We start from the raw sequence: 19,615 nt of genomic DNA, 5'->3' as shown, positions 1-19,615 counted from the left end.
AAAAGGCAAAACAGGCCCAACTTAAGGTAATCAGATTTATTAACACACTAAGAAGAAGAAAATAAGAAAAGAAAAAAACAAATGAAATTTCTAACCCAACCCTTTCTCCCACCACAAACCACTCACTTTCCCACACAACATAGAGAGAAAATTATGATTTTCAGTCAGTTGCAACCATCTAAACATAATCTTGCATCACTTTGGGAGAGGAGTCTCACTAGAATTTTCATGGAGACATTTACCACAAGAAACAGTCTGGTGGCTTTCAATGTCACAAATCTGCAACCGCCCAGAATTTTTGCAGATTGTGAAGTCCCACCCATTAGCAGCCTTTCCCCTGGCTACTCATGGGTCTCCCAACATATTTGGGGTACCATTTGAAGAATGCTTCTTCTATCTCTAAAATCGTCTCTATCTCAAAAGAAATAGAGACCTCCCTTTACCCCAGCAGCCAGGGGCCTTTAAATCACTTTCTCTCTAGAATAATCTTTGTCTCAAAAGCTGAGACCTCCTTATTTTTACCGCAGGATCCAACGGCTCACTCTAGTCAAAATTCTTAATTAGATCTCAATTATATCAGTACCCAACCTTTGAGTAGAACTTGCATTCCCCCAAACAGCATTATTATATTACAAAAAAATAGTCCATTTCTCTATGATTTACATCCAGAGAAGTCCAGCCAAAAATGTCCACTTCCTCCATCCCTTCTTCCAATAGTCTTTATCAGTCATTTTGCTGACTTTTTCTCATGCAGTCTCTCTACATTTTAAATCACTCTGTCTTCCATGGAGAGAAGGGTTAAGTTTTAGAAACTCTGTTTTTGCCAAGAAAGAGTTAAATCTGCCCAGGCTTGCAGTGGACATGTGATCTATGCTGGGCAGCAACTTCTCAGGCTGAAGGATCCCAAAGCAACCAGGCTCTTTCTTTCTTTCTTCCGGCTGCAGCTGCGGCTCACACTTCGTAATTTCAAAGCCACACTGGTGATGGAGGGGAGATCCCATTCTCCCCAGGCAAGTGGCACCAGCAAACAGGGCCTGCATGCAGCCCAGCCAGGGCCAGCCCCTCCCTGACAGCTGCCATGGCCCCAAGCTGCAGCCTCTCCTCTTTTTCCCTCTGAGAACCAATGGAGCCCAGCCAGGCCTCGAGCTGCTCCCCCACCTATCAGGGGAATCAGAGGAGGCCCAGCCAGCCTGGGCCCAGAGGCATGGCCAGGCCCCAAGCCAACTTCTCCCCCCAGGAGGGGGAAGCGGCAGGGGCCTGGCCACCCTGGCTGCTCCTCAGAGGAGCTGCTGGGGCCAGTTGTTACCTGTCACTGACTGGAAGGAAAAGGGCCAGTCACAAGGGATCATCTGATTTTAAGCTGGGGTTTCCAGAGGCGTAACAAGCTCTTCAATTGGTCAGACAAGCCATCAGCATCTGCAAAAACCTCCCTAGAAAAAAACCTCACATCCATGCTAAACTACCACAGACAGCAAGTAGATCCCTCATTAGGCTTCTCTTCTTCCAGCTAAATGAACTATATTCCCTCAGGTTCTACTTGTATGTCATACACTTGAGAACCCTAATTGTTTTGGTGAACCTTTGCTAAACTCACTACAGTTTGTCTTTTTTTTCTTTGATGGGAGACCTCACACTACTCCATTTTTTTCAGTGACCTGAGCTGAAATTTCTATTTACTGTTGATACTGTTGATGCATTATTTGCCTGTAAGACTTCTAAGCTAAAAGAAACCAGTTGATGGTAAGAGCTAAACATGTTCTACATACTAGTTTGAAGATAAAGTCAGGAAACTGAATGAAAACATGTGGTTGGAGAAAAATCATGTTCGTGGCAGGGCCACAGGCTGAAGTGGAGTCCATTCCAAGTTTTCAAGTTGCAGGTTGTACTCAGAAACACATCTATTATAAAAAGGTTGCATGGAGGAAGGTCTAAATTCTTTCCTATTCATAGGACTTCAAATTCTTGTGGAGGATATAGTCATGCACTTATGCTCACCTTTCACAATCATGCCTCCTTGGACCTTTTGCTAGTAAGATGCTTTATCTATTCTTTGCCACTCTTGCATCTATACTGTTTCATTTCCATAATGAAGGCTGTCAGGAAGCTTTTGTGGATCTCTGAATTTATTTAAAATCATCATTTATTTAAAATCATCAAAATTGTCGACTTAATTAATGCAATGTCCACTGTGAAAGTTGGAGCAAAGAAAGAGCTAAAGATCTCTTGAGATATGGTCCACCAGTAAATTCCTGAAAATGAAATTAAATGCAAAACTGGAGGAAGTTTCAAGAAAGTTGCTCGTTTTTGTTGTATCATAGAGACTTTGTAAAATATGCAGAGCTTCTAGAGGAATTATGTCTACATTAGGAAGATTTGTAAGTGGAATATTTCTCCAAAAATTATGTTTTAGCTGTTGGGTATTGTAGCTCAAAAACTGATCATATTGCCATACTCAAGCCTAAAAGCTATCTACTTGGTGTCCTTAGGAATACCTAAAGGATGATTAGTATGTGAATATCCTTATACAGTGTCTTCTATCCAATTCAGTGGTAAGTCTGCTGCCAGAAAGCCCTTGAAAGAAAGGGTTCATATTGGGAATCTCTTCATGCAGGCTATTGTTAAACTACCACTTACACAAGTGACTACACCCTAGATACACAAATATCCTTTTAGATTTCAGATGCTGACCATGCAGTGTAGTGCAGTGCAGTGATGCTGGCTGGCTTCAGTCAATCTTCCAGTGTACAATAAAGTATCTAGACACTTTTGCACATTTGAAGCCTGTCACATGTTGAGAACATGGCTGTCTGCTAGGAAAAAAAATAACAAGTGTAACATTGTGTTCATTATTGTTTTTCATAGTGTCTTGGTTTGGCAAGACAGGTATCTGTTATTCCAAGTTTCCCTTGGAATGGAGAATGTAAACCCCCCCTTAAAAATTATTATAATTTTACAATTAAAGGCTTTTCAGACAAAGATTTGGGAATAGTAATAACAGATCTTCACTAGAAATATTAAGAATACAAATGTAGTAGTACAAAAAAAAAGCAAACAAAACAAACAAAAATCCTAGAAACCCTGACAGAGTCAGAAATACAATCTGACACCCTGTTGGTCATGGTGTTGGAAACAGTCCTCAGTAAGCCCTCCTGGAGTGGCAGATGTGGTTCTGTTGGAGTAGAGATGGTCCTGTAGAAAAGGGTCCAGTAATGGGAATATGGGTCTGGTCTTCCTTTGGGAATCCAGTGGAAAACCAAAGTGCCTGAAATTCCTACATCTCCGTTTTTATCTAGGTAAGAACAGTTTGGCTCACCCACTGGGTGGAGCATCTCACAATGGGATGATGTAATGTGTCATGTCATTGGTGAGCCTTAATGGCCCATTAACAGAAGATATCCCCCGGAGGGTGGACATGTCGTGGAAGAGATAAGGAACAATATTCCACCTGGTTTTAATAGCTGGCCCACTACCAGAAGGCACCCGCCCCCTCCCTCCTCTCCTGGAGTTACAAGAGATAAAGAAAACACCTCCCCAACTGGTTTCAACAGATGGAATAGAATAAACATCTTTTTGGTTACATAACCCAAGACACATAGCAAGAGTGTAACTGACTAAACAAGGTATTGCAAGTTCAATAATGTATAACCTTGATTTTCCAGAAAATGCAAGTGTGTGGCTCTATGTGTTAAACTTAATAAGCTAATATCTGAGATGCCATTCAGAATATAATCAGTATCATTTACCCTGTCCATCTAAATTTAGTTGTCCAAGAAAACATGCATTAAACAAATACTTTCAGTTATTTCTTCATTCTTTGATCATTGAAGTGATGATGTAAACAGCCCTAGTAAATCATGTAAATTTGCTGTGAATAATGCACAGCAAATTCTCATTGCAATTTGTGGACTTTAAAACATTTGACTAAAGTTTTTGGAGAGTGATTTTCTCTGTCTTTTGTACCTAGGAAAACTACAGACCATATCCTCTGTGCTTCTTTATTTTGTTGATCCAGAAGAAATAAATTTTACAAGCTTGAATTCCTATGCTGAGGAGGCATGGAGTCTTACCATGTTTCTCATTAACACTTTCCACACACCAGAAGCACGAATAAGTTGGTATAAATATTGAGGGTATAATATCCTGATCTGATAAAGCATCTGAGCATGTGCTAGGGCTTTACTGAAGTCAGCAGTATTTTAATACATGTTTAAGAGTTAACCAAGGAAATATTTGTCCTTGCTGAACTGGGAGCTCCATGGTAAAAGGAATAGATTATACTTAACCCTTCGAGAGTATTTCTCTGTGGTATAACACTTCTTGCTTTGTACAAATAAGATGTGAATTATAACATCAATGCTTCACACTCTGCTTTTAAGGCATATTTGTATCTGTCTTTAAAGCAAAAGTTTTCCTCTTCAGATTTTAATGAACTTACCTATGGATGAAGTAACAAAAGAAGGAAAGAAGAAGACTGAAATTATATTTTTTAACATCAATTAATAAAAATGCTAATTGCCTCCTTATTTTTCCTGTATTATCAGAAAAATTATTTTAATATTAAAAAAATACAAATATCACCTCTTTTATGAGTTTGTCATTATTGCACTTTTTTATAGCTCTTATTTTTAAGAAAATAACAGTTCCCAAAATGTTAAGTATGTGTTTACATAAAGTCTGTTCAATAGATTCTTTACATCTCATATTGAAGAAAAATTAAGTAATCTTCATTTGCAATTGGAGATGTTTATCAAAAAGCATTGCTTCTTGCCTAGAATATTGTTTTGTTCTGACCATAAAGGGGTGCAAATGCCTGCAAGTGTGTATGTCTACATGGGAATGCAATGTCTAGGTTATAAATATTATTTTTCTGACCAACAGATATTTCCTGGACTGATTCTCTCAGACATTAAGCCTGCAAAAAGAATGAAGTTCAAGACAGTCTGCTATCTACTTGTTCAGCTCATGCACTGTCGCAAGATGTTCAAAGCAGAGATCCCTTTCTCCAATGTCATGACGTGTGAGGATGATGATAAGGTAGTCCATGTGGGCCAAGTGCACTCTTTGGGCATCAATTCCAGGACTGCATCAGGCAGACCATCTTTTAGAACATAGGGGATGATGTTACCTATAAAGAAGTTTATGGTGTTCCTGCTGGAGCTGTAACAATCTAATTCCCACAGTAAAGACAAAATTTAATTATAAAAGGCCTCAAGTTTGGAGCTGCTCTTGGAAAAGCCAGCATAGGTGTCCTATGTGGCTTCTATTAAGGGCTTTTTTCACCAGAATTGGAATTTCTGAGGCTGTTTCCATTCTTTTAAACATACATTCTTCTGCATCTTTTCTCCATCCCAGTCTGAAGCTGATGGGGACAAATGCAAACCAACAGAATAATTTTGTTTCTCTAGATGGTTCTCTGAAATATGAAAGGCAACTGATTAGCCAAAACCCCTCTTTGTCCATAATACAAATCCTAAATGTAGAAGTCCCTAACACAAATATAAATTCCCCTTTCTTGGATGCCTAGTAATTCCATAAGTCAAAATTGCTTTACATACTAGTAGCCTGGTTTGCTTCTTTTTTAAATATGAATCTACCTGTAAATTTGTGGATAAAAACCATGAGAGCTGCTCATTCCATTTTCTTTGACAGCAGGTGGCACTATTACACAAGTCACTCCACCACTGAGTGGTGGCATGCAAGCATTGGAATCAGTAATTCAGCTTGACTGATTGCTTCACCTTTTTTTTTTCCTTTTTTTTCTTTTTTTTTTTTTTTCATTTATTGAAGAATCAGTCTAGATCTTACTTTCAGAAAGCATTTGAGCTTTCATATTTTGGGTTTTATATGTGCTTGTGTTTCTTCTGCAGGAAAAGGGGGAAAAAGTAAATTAGTTCCTTTAAAACACAGATTCAGTGAAGACTTTCAGAAACTCCAGATTTTATTTTGAAATTGGCCATGTAAAAGGTTTTCCAATTGGGATTTAGTGTTATCTTTGAGTATTTTTTAAAAATAACTCACACATCCTTTGAAGCATATGCAATGCTTTACATTGTGTCATGTGTATATTTATGTGGAAATATGGTAATATACACAGAAAATCTCCATTTGTTAGTGATCTGATGATTTTTTTTTTTTTTGTGCCAGAACATTGGCAGTTAAATTCTACAGTGCTATCAGTTATGGAAACAGTTGTTCTGAGCTTTTGTAACTTTTATATAACACATCATGGGTTTGTATTATATGAATTATTTGTATTATAATACTAATATAAATACACTGTGTTAAAATGCAGGGTTTCTTCACAGTTTTTGGTCCTCAAATCATGTAAATAAAGTAAAACAAGGGGGTGTTTAAAGGCTTTGAAGCCAGTACATTTCTGAGAAACATAAACGCTGGATCTTGATCATATGTAAGACATGATGTAAGTTTACTGTTCAAAATAATAACTGAGACACAAATAAGAGATCTAGAGAAAATATTTATATGTAAGAAACAACTATTTTGATTAAGAATAGAAACTTTAACCCTGTTTCAAAATGGCAGACTAGATAATATCATTTATTCCATATATCAGAATAACACCCATATTCATCTACCCTCATTTCAGGTTTTAATTCAAAGAAGTATTTATTTAAATACTGTTTTCTTCCCCCCTGTTGTTATACTATAGGCTTAAATTTCAATTGTAAAAAATCTTTGAAGATGTACTTTTTTCTGCAACTAATGCAATACATATGCTAACTAATTATAGTTAATTGAGAGCAAAATTGTTAATTTCCGACAATATACCTAAAAGTATTCAATTTCCCTACAAATTACTGATACATATGTTTCTTGAAGAAAACAAATTTCTCTCTGTTTAGAAACACTGAAAATAGTTGTTTGGCTGGCAATTTAGGATCTCTAATCAATGTATATCTCTAAAATTAGTTTTCATGTTGAAACAATTAGCTCTTATACCAAAGACAATTTACCAGGTAATTGGATCTGATAGCTTCAAGAAAAATGTTACCTTGTAATTGTTTACTGCTTATGTAACCTCCTCTCTACATAAAAAGCCAGCAAAGCAAGGCTTGAAAAGTTACTTTAGCATTGCTAGGGTCCATTTTTCTTAGCAAACAGAAAACTAGGGTATTGGTCAGCAGATAACACTTCTCCTTATTCATAAGGATTTAGAAATAATATACATATAAGCTATGTGAGCTAATGAAGTGCTGTAATTTACAATTTGTTCACTGATGAGGTACTCCTAAGAATTTCTTGTGAAATGAAAAAGGAAAGTGCCATTTCTGCAAGATTACTTAGATAGTGATCACCATCTTTTTTACCATCTGGATTAAAAGGATTTGTTGTTGTATAGTCTTTAGAGTGGGCTATTTAGGACTGAGTGTTCTGAAGATAGAAATTTAGTTTTCTTCTTTAACATCTTTCTGACAGATTCTACTTATTATATCCTGAGTAGACTTGTTATTTCATAATGTTTTGAACTGTCTTGAACTCTGCAGATGCTAGATAAAAAAAATATTCCTTTAACTTTACAGAAATTGTAGAACTTGACTAAACTTTGTTATCAAAACTCTTCTGGGAAGTAGGCTTCACCCCTGTCCAGTCATAGAACAGATCTAGGCATTATGGTTTAGATTAAAGTGCCCTCAACTGAAGGTTACCGCCAGTGTGGCTGAAATGCTGCTCACTGTCTCCTGAGTGCTCTCTGTGAAAAGTGAGACGTCTTGCCTAAAATCCCTTTCAGATATGCTCTGTGATAAATCTTTTCCACTGGAAAGGACTATGAGTAATCATCTTGTAGCTGTGCTATCTCGGCCTTGGAGGAGCCGGTTAGGCAGAGTTTAGTTCTGCCAATTTTTTGAATGGCTCCATCTGGATCTGCATATGCACTTGAGGCATACTCAAGAGGTCTTAACAAGAGAGCCAATTGGGTGAGTTAAAGATAGCAACATTGAGATTTCAGACTCTCTGTCTGAAATCTTGAATTTGGTCATTGTCCAAGACTTTAAGGTAAAGTATCTTTTTCAAATATATATTGTTACTAGACAGTAGGACTCTTCTTGTGTTATGAAGAACCTTAATATCTTGTCTTCAAGAAGCCCAGAGCTCAATGCTTCTGTCAAGAAAACAAACCAAAATAAAACCATTTTGCAAGGTAAAGTCACCCTGACTGGGAACAAACTGATTATTTCCTCAGTGGCAGAGGAGTGTCAGGGCTGTATGTGGGAGGAATTTCTGGATTAAAATCCTGGAATGAAGTGGGAGTTTTCTCATTGGTTTGAATGATATCAGGATTTCAGGTAAGGAATTTTTAAAAGGTGACATTCACACTGAGATAAGAACTCTGTGTTTTGTAGTTGCTCTGTTTAATAAATTCCACATCCTCTCTGTGAGCTTGAAGTAATATGAACAGCAATGAAAAATCTCAGTGGTTATAAATCTGTGCTTCTTTATTCATCCATATTACAGAGGAGAGCATTAAGGACAGCCTCTGAAAAACTCAGGAATCGCTCCTCTTTTTCTACCAATATTGTATACAACACTCCAGGAACTCGAGTGAACAGATACATCAGCCGCTTGATAGAGGCCCGGCAAACTGAGTCTGAGATGGCTGACTTGAACTTCATTACCCTGAAGTATAAGCAAATTGAGCGTGAAAATAAAGTAAGGGGGTTTAAAATTATTTTTACTGGTTTCACTGACCATAAGCCAACTAGCATTGGGGTTTTTGTTTGGGTTTCATGCAATGTTTAAATTCTACTCACTATCTTTAAATACTCCACTGGACTGTCTCTCAGTTTAGAGGGTGACATTACCTCTACCTTCTATGGAAACACTTGAAGGGGATAAAAAGAAAAAATTATATCGTCCTACTTGTCAGAATCCTACTCCGTGTTATATATCCTGTGTTTTGGTCTTTCTTTTGCTTCTCCAAACTGCCTGAGTCACTCGTTTAATGCTATCTCATTGCTATGTGTTTGCCTACTCACTCATCTACTTTGGAGGAGTGTAAATGACAAGAAGATGGACAAGTAGCCTAATAAATATTGGTCCAGAAATTCTAGAAAATATGAAAAAACCCACAACATTAAATCTCTGGACAAGGTTGCAATGTTACACCTGGGTGGCAGTGCTGAAAGCAGGGGATTTACTCAGACATACAAGCATGCATATAAGTTAACAGTTGTTCCTACCTTTTAGGGGTTTATTTTTGTGAATATAAATTTTTTGTATTTACAGCCTTTAGTTTATGTGTTTGAAAAAGCAAAAGTGGTATGGTTTTGAATTAATTTGGCAGTAGAATTTATTTTTCCACCGTAAGTAACTATTGTCTAAGATTTCATGTCGCTACTGTTTCAAGTTAGAAGTCTGTGTGGCATGTTGGATCCAAATTTTTTTGGGTTTTAAACATAAGTTTTGATTTCAAGTTTCCAAAGTCATTTATTACTTGGCTGTAACTTTTTCTTTCAAAATAAAAAGGTTTCTGGTGTAAATTATATTGAACTTTGTATCTTTCTGAGAAAACACTTTCTTGTTTCCACCCCTGGAAACCTTCCTCTTGTTAATACTGTGGTTTAGTGAAATTAAGGACAGTAGCTGCTCCAAACTGAGCCCATGTATCTCATTAGCAGCTGCCTCCAAGTCCACTCATTAGTGTCCTGTCCTGAGCAGCTGAGGTGACAAGACTTCTTGAAAGCACCACCAAGAAGTGTTTGGCCTTTTATCATGATGAGTAAATAGAGGGAGGGCCACCCCCTTCTGGTTCAAGGTGCCTGATTTTTTTTTCTCAGAAAGATAAACTTATATCTGAGCCTAAACCAGTTTTGACTAGGGTGAAAGAGAAGTCTGTCAAGGAAAATCTTGTGTAGACTTCCCTCATCTGTTTTTTCAATGTGAACTAAGCCATCATGTTTGTAACTGAGTAGGGGCTTGTTTTATTTTAAGATAAAATTCTTTCTTACTGAGAATGGACAAGTGTGGGTGTCTGGGTATGTATAAAATACTTACTGTCTTCATTTATTCCTTTCTTTAACAGTACCACCAGCTTCAGGATGAGTATTTCACCAGTGCTGTAGTTCTCTCACTGATTCTAGCTGCCTTATTTGGCCTTGTCTACCTTCTAATAATACCACAGTAAGTTTCTGTCTTTTGCCCTCATAACTCAAATTGGAACATCCTCAGACATCCTGCACAGGTCAAAAATTAAAGTGTTTGGAACAGGAATGGGCATCTAGGTTGGTATCTTCTCACACGGGAGATCCTCTGTTAGTATACCCTCAGTCTAATTGTTGTCTCTTTCATTTGTCCACAGGAGACACTTTTCACTATTTTTTTTCTTTTTATCTTTTGTAGTAATATGCACTTAGAGGAAAAAAATATATTTCAGTGTTTATTTAAACTTTCAGTTGTTGTTTTAAACTTATTTAAAGCATTTTTGCATTACAAACAAAGGCATTACTGTGGCTTTTCTAAATGTGTTTGTGCTACTTTGGATTAAGTATTGATAGCAACATAGATAAAACCATACAGAGTTTAATTGTAACAAAGTACTGAAAATACCCATCCAGCTGTGTTGAGGCCTGCATTTATAGCATTCATTGAAGGTTTTGGCATCAACACTATCCGCACATAAACTGCCGGACGCCTATTTTGGCTATGCATACACATCTTGCAGTCCAACCTTGACTGCACTAAAGCAAACATAACCAAATTATGTGTTTGGGAGGTGTCCTATGCCTATTGTTGAGTGATTAGTTAGTGATTACCTCAGATTTTGTCAATTCTATATGAATGCTTACTAACTAAAAAATAATTGTGTGTAAGGTATAAAAATATTAATAATTAACTTTTTTCAGATAAGAATATCAAAACATTAAAAATGAACTTTACTCACTTTTACTAACTATAAGGACTTCAATGGGAATAGAACTGGCCACAGGATAATACTTTTGAAATTTCCATTTAAATTATAGTCTTTTCTATTCACAAATCTCCAGCTAGAATAATACCTCTATACTCTTTTATTTCTAGTTGAAAGATTGAAAAAACACTTTATTCACGTTATTAAAATACAATTCAAATACAGATTTTAATTTGTAAGATAGTACCTTTCACCTAAAGAATTCAAAGTCACTGACAAGAATCATCATTTACATCATAATTTCCAGAATAATGACTCTGCTAGTTGGAGCATGATGAAGAAGTCTTTCACCTTCTTCTTCAAGAAGGCACAGCTGCAGTACGTAGCAGTTTTGAACAAGGAGAAACAAAGTGTATTCATGTTGTTGAAACTAGAATCAATATCCAAGAATCTTAGAATAGCCTTTCAAAATACCATTGTCACTTAAAAACAGCTGGACAGAGATTCGGTTTAAGTAGTGATCTGACAGACACACAACTTCCAGAAGAATATCACTGCAGAAAGTCATGAAGATGGACTGGGTTAGTTAAAACAGCCACCCACTGAATGCTCCTAAGTTCTTTCTTCCAGTGTCTGAGTGGTGGCTTCATACAGCCAAATTACTATTCTTCTTGTGCTCTTCCCTTGCTGAGACACAGATGCAAACATGAGCTAAATTAAAACTTTGGAAGTATAGAAAAATTCCCCCTCTTTCCAGAGCTTGGAGTTTTAAGCTGCTATTTAGATTGCTGAAGTAGTTATGGATATGGCAAGAGAATGCAAAAGCCAAGACAAGGCTTGTAATACGTTACCCTAATGGGAGAAGTGATATAGCACAATATTTCAAGGAGGAGGTTAATCATCTAGACAAGAAAATGTCATAGGAAAGTCAATTACTGCATAAATATACAGAAATCAATGCCATTGAGATGATGGCTTGCCAGTCTCAGAATTCTTATCATCATTTGAGAAAAAGAGCTTCTCAACTAAAGACACATTTTATATTCCCAGATGGAGGTGGTCAAAGTAAAGCTGTGTTCCTGTCACCCTAAACTGTCCAATCATGGAGGCACATATACAGTGCAACCACTAAAAGTCCTGACTATCAACCCTTTTAATATCTGAATCTGTGTTTATTTTTTAAAAATGCAGTGTAGACCTTTTTAGATGCCAACCCTAATGTCTGTCTGTCATCTGTACCCACTCAGCAGTACTGTCAGTTGTCAGTTATTGCTGCATTATAAGATATTGTTGCAGACATGTCCCCTGCATTCTTTTCTAGCATGCTACCATCCTGAATACAAGTGAATTCTCTAAAGGCATGAGATCCTGACTTGTTTAATACTTGTATTCAGAATCCACCCTAACAGCACCCAGAGTCACCTTCCCATTCTGGATACACCACAGAATCCTTCCTGTTCCTGTATCAGTAGGGACTATTACATGAATTTGAAATCAAGGTCAAATAGTTAGAAAATCTACAGGAGAATTGCACACTTCTGCTGTTAGAAACCCTGTATAAACAATCTTTTTCCCAGTAATTGTCAAGGGCACAGATACATGTATGGCTGAATCCATTGCTCACATGGCTTCTGAACTGACTGGTTTGTTCTCACAAGCTAGAAAAGAAGGTGTGAAGATCATGTTATGCTGCTGTCATATAGCCCTGATTCCATGATTGGCAAGGGGCCAGGCTGCCCCTGAGCAGAAATTAAATGCATCCACACTGATGGACTAGTTTTTGTCAGTTTGCTCACACCCATACAGCAGTTTTCCAAGAGAGGTTTTTCCAGAGAAAGAAAGTTCTTGGTTTGCACCCCTCTTCTCATTAAGAACAAGCCTATTTTGATAAATCAGAAGAAGGAAGATTTAGAATTTAAAAATTATTCAGCACCTTTGTGAAACTTAAGATTGGTGTAACCATTGAGGAAGACTCAAAAGGAGGGAGTTTTTCTGTTTCATTTGAAGGCAGTCTGGTCTGATTTTATTTGACTTGCTAAGTGTCTGAATTGAATGACCATTGATTTCTGAATCTTTGAGAAAGAGAAATGAGACAGAAAAAGCATCTGGTAACTGTTAACACAGCTGCCAAGGCCAAGCAATTGAGTTACACACTCCTCTTACAAGAGTCATCATGCTGAATATTCTGCACTAGCCTACAATTAGAAAGCATCTCTCCTGACGACCATCGATTTGATTTTTTGAGGTGCTTTGATCTCATTTCTGAGGTCAGAATGGGGACCATTTACAAGGGAATTTACTAATTTCATAGTCTTGAGAGGAGTGGACATCACTGCTAAATTTGCTCTGTGATGGTTAGTATTACAGTAGGGTTGAGGAGGACAACCTCCACCATTTATTTAAAATACTATTTCAGAAGGAATCCTAATAGCAGTTTGTTGTCATCTATTTCTGAGTTGCGTTGCATTACTTCTATTGTGTTTTGATTCTAGGAGTACCATAGTTCTTGTTCTCCTGGTGTTCTGCATATGCTTCCTAGTGGCTTGTATTATGTATCTACATGTCACACGAGTACAAGTAAGTGATTAAAGGTTTTCTGACTATTCTTCGTTTTGGTAGCCATGCTATGTTTGTCCTTTGGAATATGAAGCCATCAGTTTATGCTTCACAGGTTCACAGAGTCTGAAATCTATACGTTTTAAAATTCCTTGGTAAGTAATGTATTAGACACTTCAAAACCAAAGATCAATCATCTGAAAGTAGGCTTTTCACATGAGTAATTGTTACAGCAGTGTAGCATTCAGTGCCATTAATTCTATGCTTTCTTTTTTGCTAAATCTTCTCTGAACACCTGCCACTAAATATTGTGTTTAAATAAACTGCTTTAACCTGACTTTTACTCCTTTCTGACTACAGAGCACACAAGTTCTCTCTTTCATTCCAGCTGGTCTGGTGTAAAGTCCTGCTAACTTCCCCTCTGTTTTCGAATTTTTTCCTGCCAAAACAGCAGCTGTTTTGATAGTAAAACACAATGTTTTGCACACACAGTCCTTGGCCTTTTCAAAACCTTCAGTAATGATTAATTCTCCTGCATTGTATTTTCACAACAGTAATGATGCCGAAGGACATTTGGTTGGTTTAGGGGAGAGATAGGTCTGCCAGATCAGAATAAAGCATCTACAGGCTAATTTTGTGATGAAAGAAATCTGTATTCGATTAATATAAACTTAGTCTTTTCAGACAAATACCAGGAAAAAAACTCTACACAGTTAATAAGATTTGCTAGTTTTAAAAAGTGCCCTTTGGCAGAAGAAAAGCATGTGTTTTCATGGAATCATAAATAATATATTAGCAGAGTATCAGGTACTGACCAGGACCTTATTCATGAACTTACAAATATTATTTGGGAGTAACTTTGATAATCTCTTTTTTATTATTAGGACATAGTTTATCAGTTGTTCTTTTCTCTATAGATGGTAGAAATGTGGTCAAAGTTTGTAGGAGGTAACTGCTCTTTAAACCTTTTTCCGGGGGCTTATGCAAACATAAGAGGTGTTCCATCTGTTTTGTCAGTCAAGAAAAATTGTATTTATTCCAGCTTTCTCCAGAGATTCAATATTATACAGGATCAAACACAGCACTAAAAAATATATATATATATATATATATATATATATATATATATATATATATATATATAAAAAAAATCTTAGAATATCACAATTTAAAACCTTGTGGCAAAAATTTGTCTTATAATAAATAAAATTAATATTATGTGGATACTGTATATACAATTGTAAAATAATTATTCTGCTATTTTAATCAGTCTTTGCTTGCTCTTTCAGACTGCACAAGTGATTCAGCTTCTCCATGCTTTAGCATTAAATACCTCAGTCATAAATCCCCTCTGATAATATTTTACTATACCAGTTACCTAGAATTTTGGTGATCTTACACTACTTATTTAGTTAATAAAATTCCACATATAAAAGAAAACAAAGAAAATGAAGCCCAAAATTCTATGCTATCATAAAAGTGCAGATATGTAGTAGTTTGAAGGCAAAACAAATGAGAGGCTCCAAGTCAGAGATACAATTTAATTGGAAAAAAAAAGAAAGAAAGTAAAATAAAATAGATGCAATAATACAAAAGACCACTGACAGAGTCAGAATACAACCTGAGCGTAGTGATGGAAGCAGTCCAGATGAGGTGGTCTTCCTGAAGCAGTGATCCTGTAGAAAGGTCTGGTAGCTCAGGTCCTCTGGGAATCCAGTGGGTAAGTGCCCCTCTGGTGTTCAGAGTCTCCGCTTATATCCAGGCTGGAATGCTTGGTTCTTCCCTCTGGGTGGAGCATCTCACAATGGGATGGTGAGTCATGTGATAAGGCCTGATGGGCCCATTAACAGGAGGTAGTCCAGGAGGGGGTTATCTGTGAGCTGTGTAGCAAAGGTGCTGATGGGCCCATTAACAGAAGATAAGCCAGAGTGGAGGAGGCAGGGAGCACTGCCTCACCTGGTTTCAACAGTTCATGAAGATGGTGATAGAATATACTTCAACCCAGGACAAGATACAATCTTAGAATGACTTAGTCAGAAGTATAAATCTTGTTAGTGTCATAATTTTAATTCAGGCATATCTCCTACCTTATCTTTTAAAGGTTTGTTTTCCATTTCAACCCCATAGCCTACCATCTCAACATTTGAAACATATATGTACAACACAGACCAAAAAAAAATTGTGCAATGTGTCAGGACATGTGAACTTTGAATCTGTATTTTGTTTTGTCCCTCTTAACCATCCAGCATTATCTTCAAAGCATGTGTATTATGTCTTTAATAAGCAGTAGATAACTTATCTGGTTGCAAACTGAATTAATGGAATATATATTGTTTCTTCTAACAAAATTATTTTGTATTTTATTTTTATGTATAAAACATGCATGTTTCACCCCATTTGTATATAGGATTCTGATCTAGTTAAGTGGACTGTTTGATGGGTAAAATACTATGAGGATAATCAAATTCAGAGCATAGCAGTTTATAGTTATACTTTACCTGGAAACCAGTTATAAGTGTGATTCTACAGGAGTTTATCCTGAATCCTGTCCTGTCAGACATTTTTCTCAACAGCCTGGAGAAGGACATGGCATTGTATTCATGTCAGGTTTTCAAATGTCTACAATTTCGTGAGAACAGCTGGCAGGATTGACTGTTGAGAGGGTCCTAGATAGGTTGACAGAATGGGCCAACAGGAATCTTATGCTGAATGGAAAATGCAAAGTCCAGGCTCTTAGAAGAAATAATGCCATTGGTACTCCTCCAATGACACAGGAGGAGTACCAACTCTGCAAATATGGCCCTGAGACTCTGAGGGTCAAGGTAGACAGTACTTTTGAACACCCTGAGGTTCCTTCCAGTCAGAACTGTATGATAGTGATGAACAAATGCAGAAATAGTCTGTCTTTTTCCATAGCGGAATTTGGACATTGCTGTATCTTCTCCCTTGAGATACAGCTTTTCAGTCTCAGATTCCTATAATCTGAGCTATTTGTTCTACATATGCTCAGTTTAATTAAAGGTGATCTACCTCAGGTGTCCCAATCTATTTTATTGATGCTAATACTTACACTGGTGTAGAAAATTAACTCAGATCCATAATACAAATCTACTATTGATTTTATATTGATTGTACATGGACTTAACCCATACTGAAGCCAGAATATATTTGTAGATCATACTTTCTTTGGGTTTTTTCCCTGTAATTACTGTATTCTCGTATGTCACAGGCCATATGAAGGTGATTCTTCTATAACTACCTCAAACTTTTAATAATGTGGTTGTACATACAGAGAAAATGTCTCTGCACAGGTGAAAGGAAGGGGATCCATTTCAATGATTTCTGTTTTGCCAAGGATGCAGTAGCCTCTCTCTGTGTCTACGTTGCTGCCTGCTGGAAGCTATGCTTTTGAGGCCAGTGACACCAATGAAGTGAAAAGCTTTTCTTCAAAACTGTCAACTTTCATCCAAAAATCAGGTGTTTGCTTGCTCCATTTGGCCTTAAGTAAAATTCAACCTTTACAAATCTGAGCTTTCTCCATTTAAAGGATACAGGATAGTCTCCACTTTAAGTTTGTTTCTTGGATTTGATTCTTGACCCTTGAAGTCACTAGACATCCTGTGGTCTGACAGATATAACCAGTAGATAATAGATGCCCTAAACATTCAGTGCAAGGGGAAAGGAAGAAAAGCAGCTTTACCTGGAAGCCGAGCTGATCAGAATGACTGGAATGGGCCTAAGAGCACAGCCTGACAGACTTACCTTTTCTCTCTCACATTCTGTCACAGGCTTCATTGCAGCAAGAACTTGACATTTGATAGTGTGATAAATGGAATCAGGGTAAAAGGGGAAATTAAAAAAATGTTCACAGGACTGCATTTCATCAGATATTTTTGTTCTCTACTGCTTTTTCTGACACATACAGTGTTTTTATGAGTCACAATAATTAGAACTACCATAGAATTTAACCTGCCTATTATAACAGAAGACACATATACCACTCCAAAATTCTATGCTATCACAGTATATTCTCTTGGATCAAAATTTGCAAGGTAAAGGAGCTGAAAATTTACAAGGCAAAAGTTTCTTTGGGTATTTTCCCCATTAGAGCAAAATCAAATATCATCCTAGAATATTATTTGCATCATGACATGCAAATAAAATTTCTAAGAATTTTAATTATAGTGTGAAATAATGTAGAGCAGTAGTCATTTCACACTTATTATCCCAAAAATTGTGATTACCATTAAAATACACTTGCACATTAACAAGTGTTGTTAATAACTGCAACTTCATCATTTGCAGTACAGGTGAAATTTCTGTGTCCCTTATTCACTTCTCTTCATAGACTACTGAATAACAATAACCCCACTTTAAACATACTTTAAATATTTTATCTATATCTTATTTTTCTTTCTTAGTGTTTTCCAGGGTGCCTGACAATACAAATTCGTACCATTTTGTGTATTTTTATTGTGATCTTAATATACTCTGTGGCTCAAGGCTGTGTGGTGAGTATTTGAATCAAGTTTCACTTAAGTTGTCATTCTGTTTCAAGAACAAGCTGGTGTGGATGCATTAAACACATACCATATTCTCATCTGATGAATTCCTACTTGATTTATTATTCGTGCTTGCTTCTTCAAAATTAAAAAAGAACATGCTTCTTCAAAATTAAAAAAGAACATGCTTCTTCAAAATTAAACCATTTTGCTGCAATTTGAACTTTCATTGGCCTGAGACAGTGTGTTGAATTAGGAATGGCAAAGCTATTAGCAAATTACACAGATAATACCTATTCAAAACCAATATCAATTTATATGTCAAACCTTAGCACCATGTAAACTGCTGGTGTCATATACTTTGTGGGAAAACTGTTTTTAAATGTTCAACTTGCTTACTAGTCCAATGGCTAATATTTTGTTACAGACAAGGTATTTGTGTCAAAATAAGATTGCTATTTCTATAAGTGGCAATTTATAGAACAGACTTCTGGTGAATAATGGCGATATTTTTAGTCCAGGCAAATCAGAAAAGATAGATCTTAAAATATTGACAGTTTTGTGCAATGAGACGAGGTGTCTACACTGTGCTGCTTATATGATCCATTCACATCTAGTGTTGAAAAAACTTCTGTTGTATGAAGTGAATGTGCTCAGTACTTCTGAAAATTGAGCTTCCTTTACTGTAAATTAACAAAGAGTTCAACATGGTGGACTTGTATTCAAGTGGTTTTCAAACTTCCACTTAAGTATTTGTCAGTCAAAATTTGCCTTGACAAATTCCTAGCGCTCAATTTTAGCATTTTGGCTGCTAATGCTAATGAATTAAACGTGTAAGGGTACTCAAAGGAAAGAATCCACACAAAAATAGCACATGAAACACAATTGAAAATGCTGAGAAACAGATGTTTCAAATCATGCCTCTCTGCAGGAATTTGACAATGTGTTCTGACCATTAAGAAGACATGAGCAATTCTCAGTGCTGAGAGGCCAAGCCCCGTATTTTGTATTTTGTGTATTCACTCATCCCTGGACCTGCCCTGAGAGCACAATAGCTAGCTTATCCCCATAAACTGACTGGGCAGAGGATCCCTTTCTGTGGAACTCAGTGTCATGAGAGGAACTAAACATTGCTGATGTTGAGACATTTCTGGGAATTCCTGTACATCATCTGTGTGATGATCTGTGAGTAACATACAGCCCTAATAGCACACAGATGTATATGTGGTTCCTAATGTGGACATAAGCCCAAAATGCGTGGAGCTTTGCAGTGATTCCAGGCTAGCTTCTCAGCAAATTCTGTGTAGCTGACTTCAGGATTGAGATTAAAGTTATGACAGTTAAAACCTTTGTGAATCAGCCTCCACAGATCTGACACTTACTTTGACCTAATGAAACAAGCGCCATTGTTGCCACTTAAAGAGAATGAGAATGAGAAACAGACATCGTAAGCCCTAATACAATGCTGAACAACAGTGGAAGACAGATTAGAATTCAGAGGTTCTGACCTCCGAAAAGGTAGTTATCATTCAGTTACAATTTAGAACATAACTTAATCCATTCCTGAGCAAAAAAAACTTGTAACCTAAGGAGAAATGTTTAATCAGCAGAAATTATTAGTTCCTGCACAGTAATGCCTCTAGAATTCTCATCTGTCAGAAGAGCTACATGTTGATGTTCCACTACTGGT

The 19,615-nt window shown here is 36.8% G+C and overlaps 1 protein-coding gene across 1 annotated transcript in view; it reads left to right on the top strand.

Annotated features, from left to right (window-relative positions):
* The window catches only part of ADCY1 (adenylate cyclase 1), a 161,003-nt gene that overhangs the window by 123,335 nt on the left and 18,053 nt on the right, over positions 1–19,615 (top strand). Inside the window, exons 8-12 of the mRNA XM_066190465.1 lie at positions 4,879–5,034; positions 8,476–8,670; positions 10,043–10,140; positions 13,360–13,444; positions 17,845–17,934. Coding sequence (XP_066046562.1) covers positions 4,879–5,034; positions 8,476–8,670; positions 10,043–10,140; positions 13,360–13,444; positions 17,845–17,934 — 624 coding nt within the window. The remainder of the gene's footprint in view (positions 1–4,878; positions 5,035–8,475; positions 8,671–10,042; positions 10,141–13,359; positions 13,445–17,844; positions 17,935–19,615) is intronic.

The sequence above is a fragment of the Chamaea fasciata genome, unplaced genomic scaffold, assembly GCF_029207755.1.
Source record: "Chamaea fasciata isolate MVZ Bird 193981 ecotype frontalis unplaced genomic scaffold, bChaFas1.0.hap1 SCAF_1, whole genome shotgun sequence".
Lineage (NCBI taxonomy): Eukaryota > Metazoa > Chordata > Aves > Passeriformes > Sylviidae > Chamaea > Chamaea fasciata.
The sequence above is the reverse complement of the archived record's forward strand: the minus strand, read 5'-3'. Positions and strand labels throughout refer to the sequence as shown.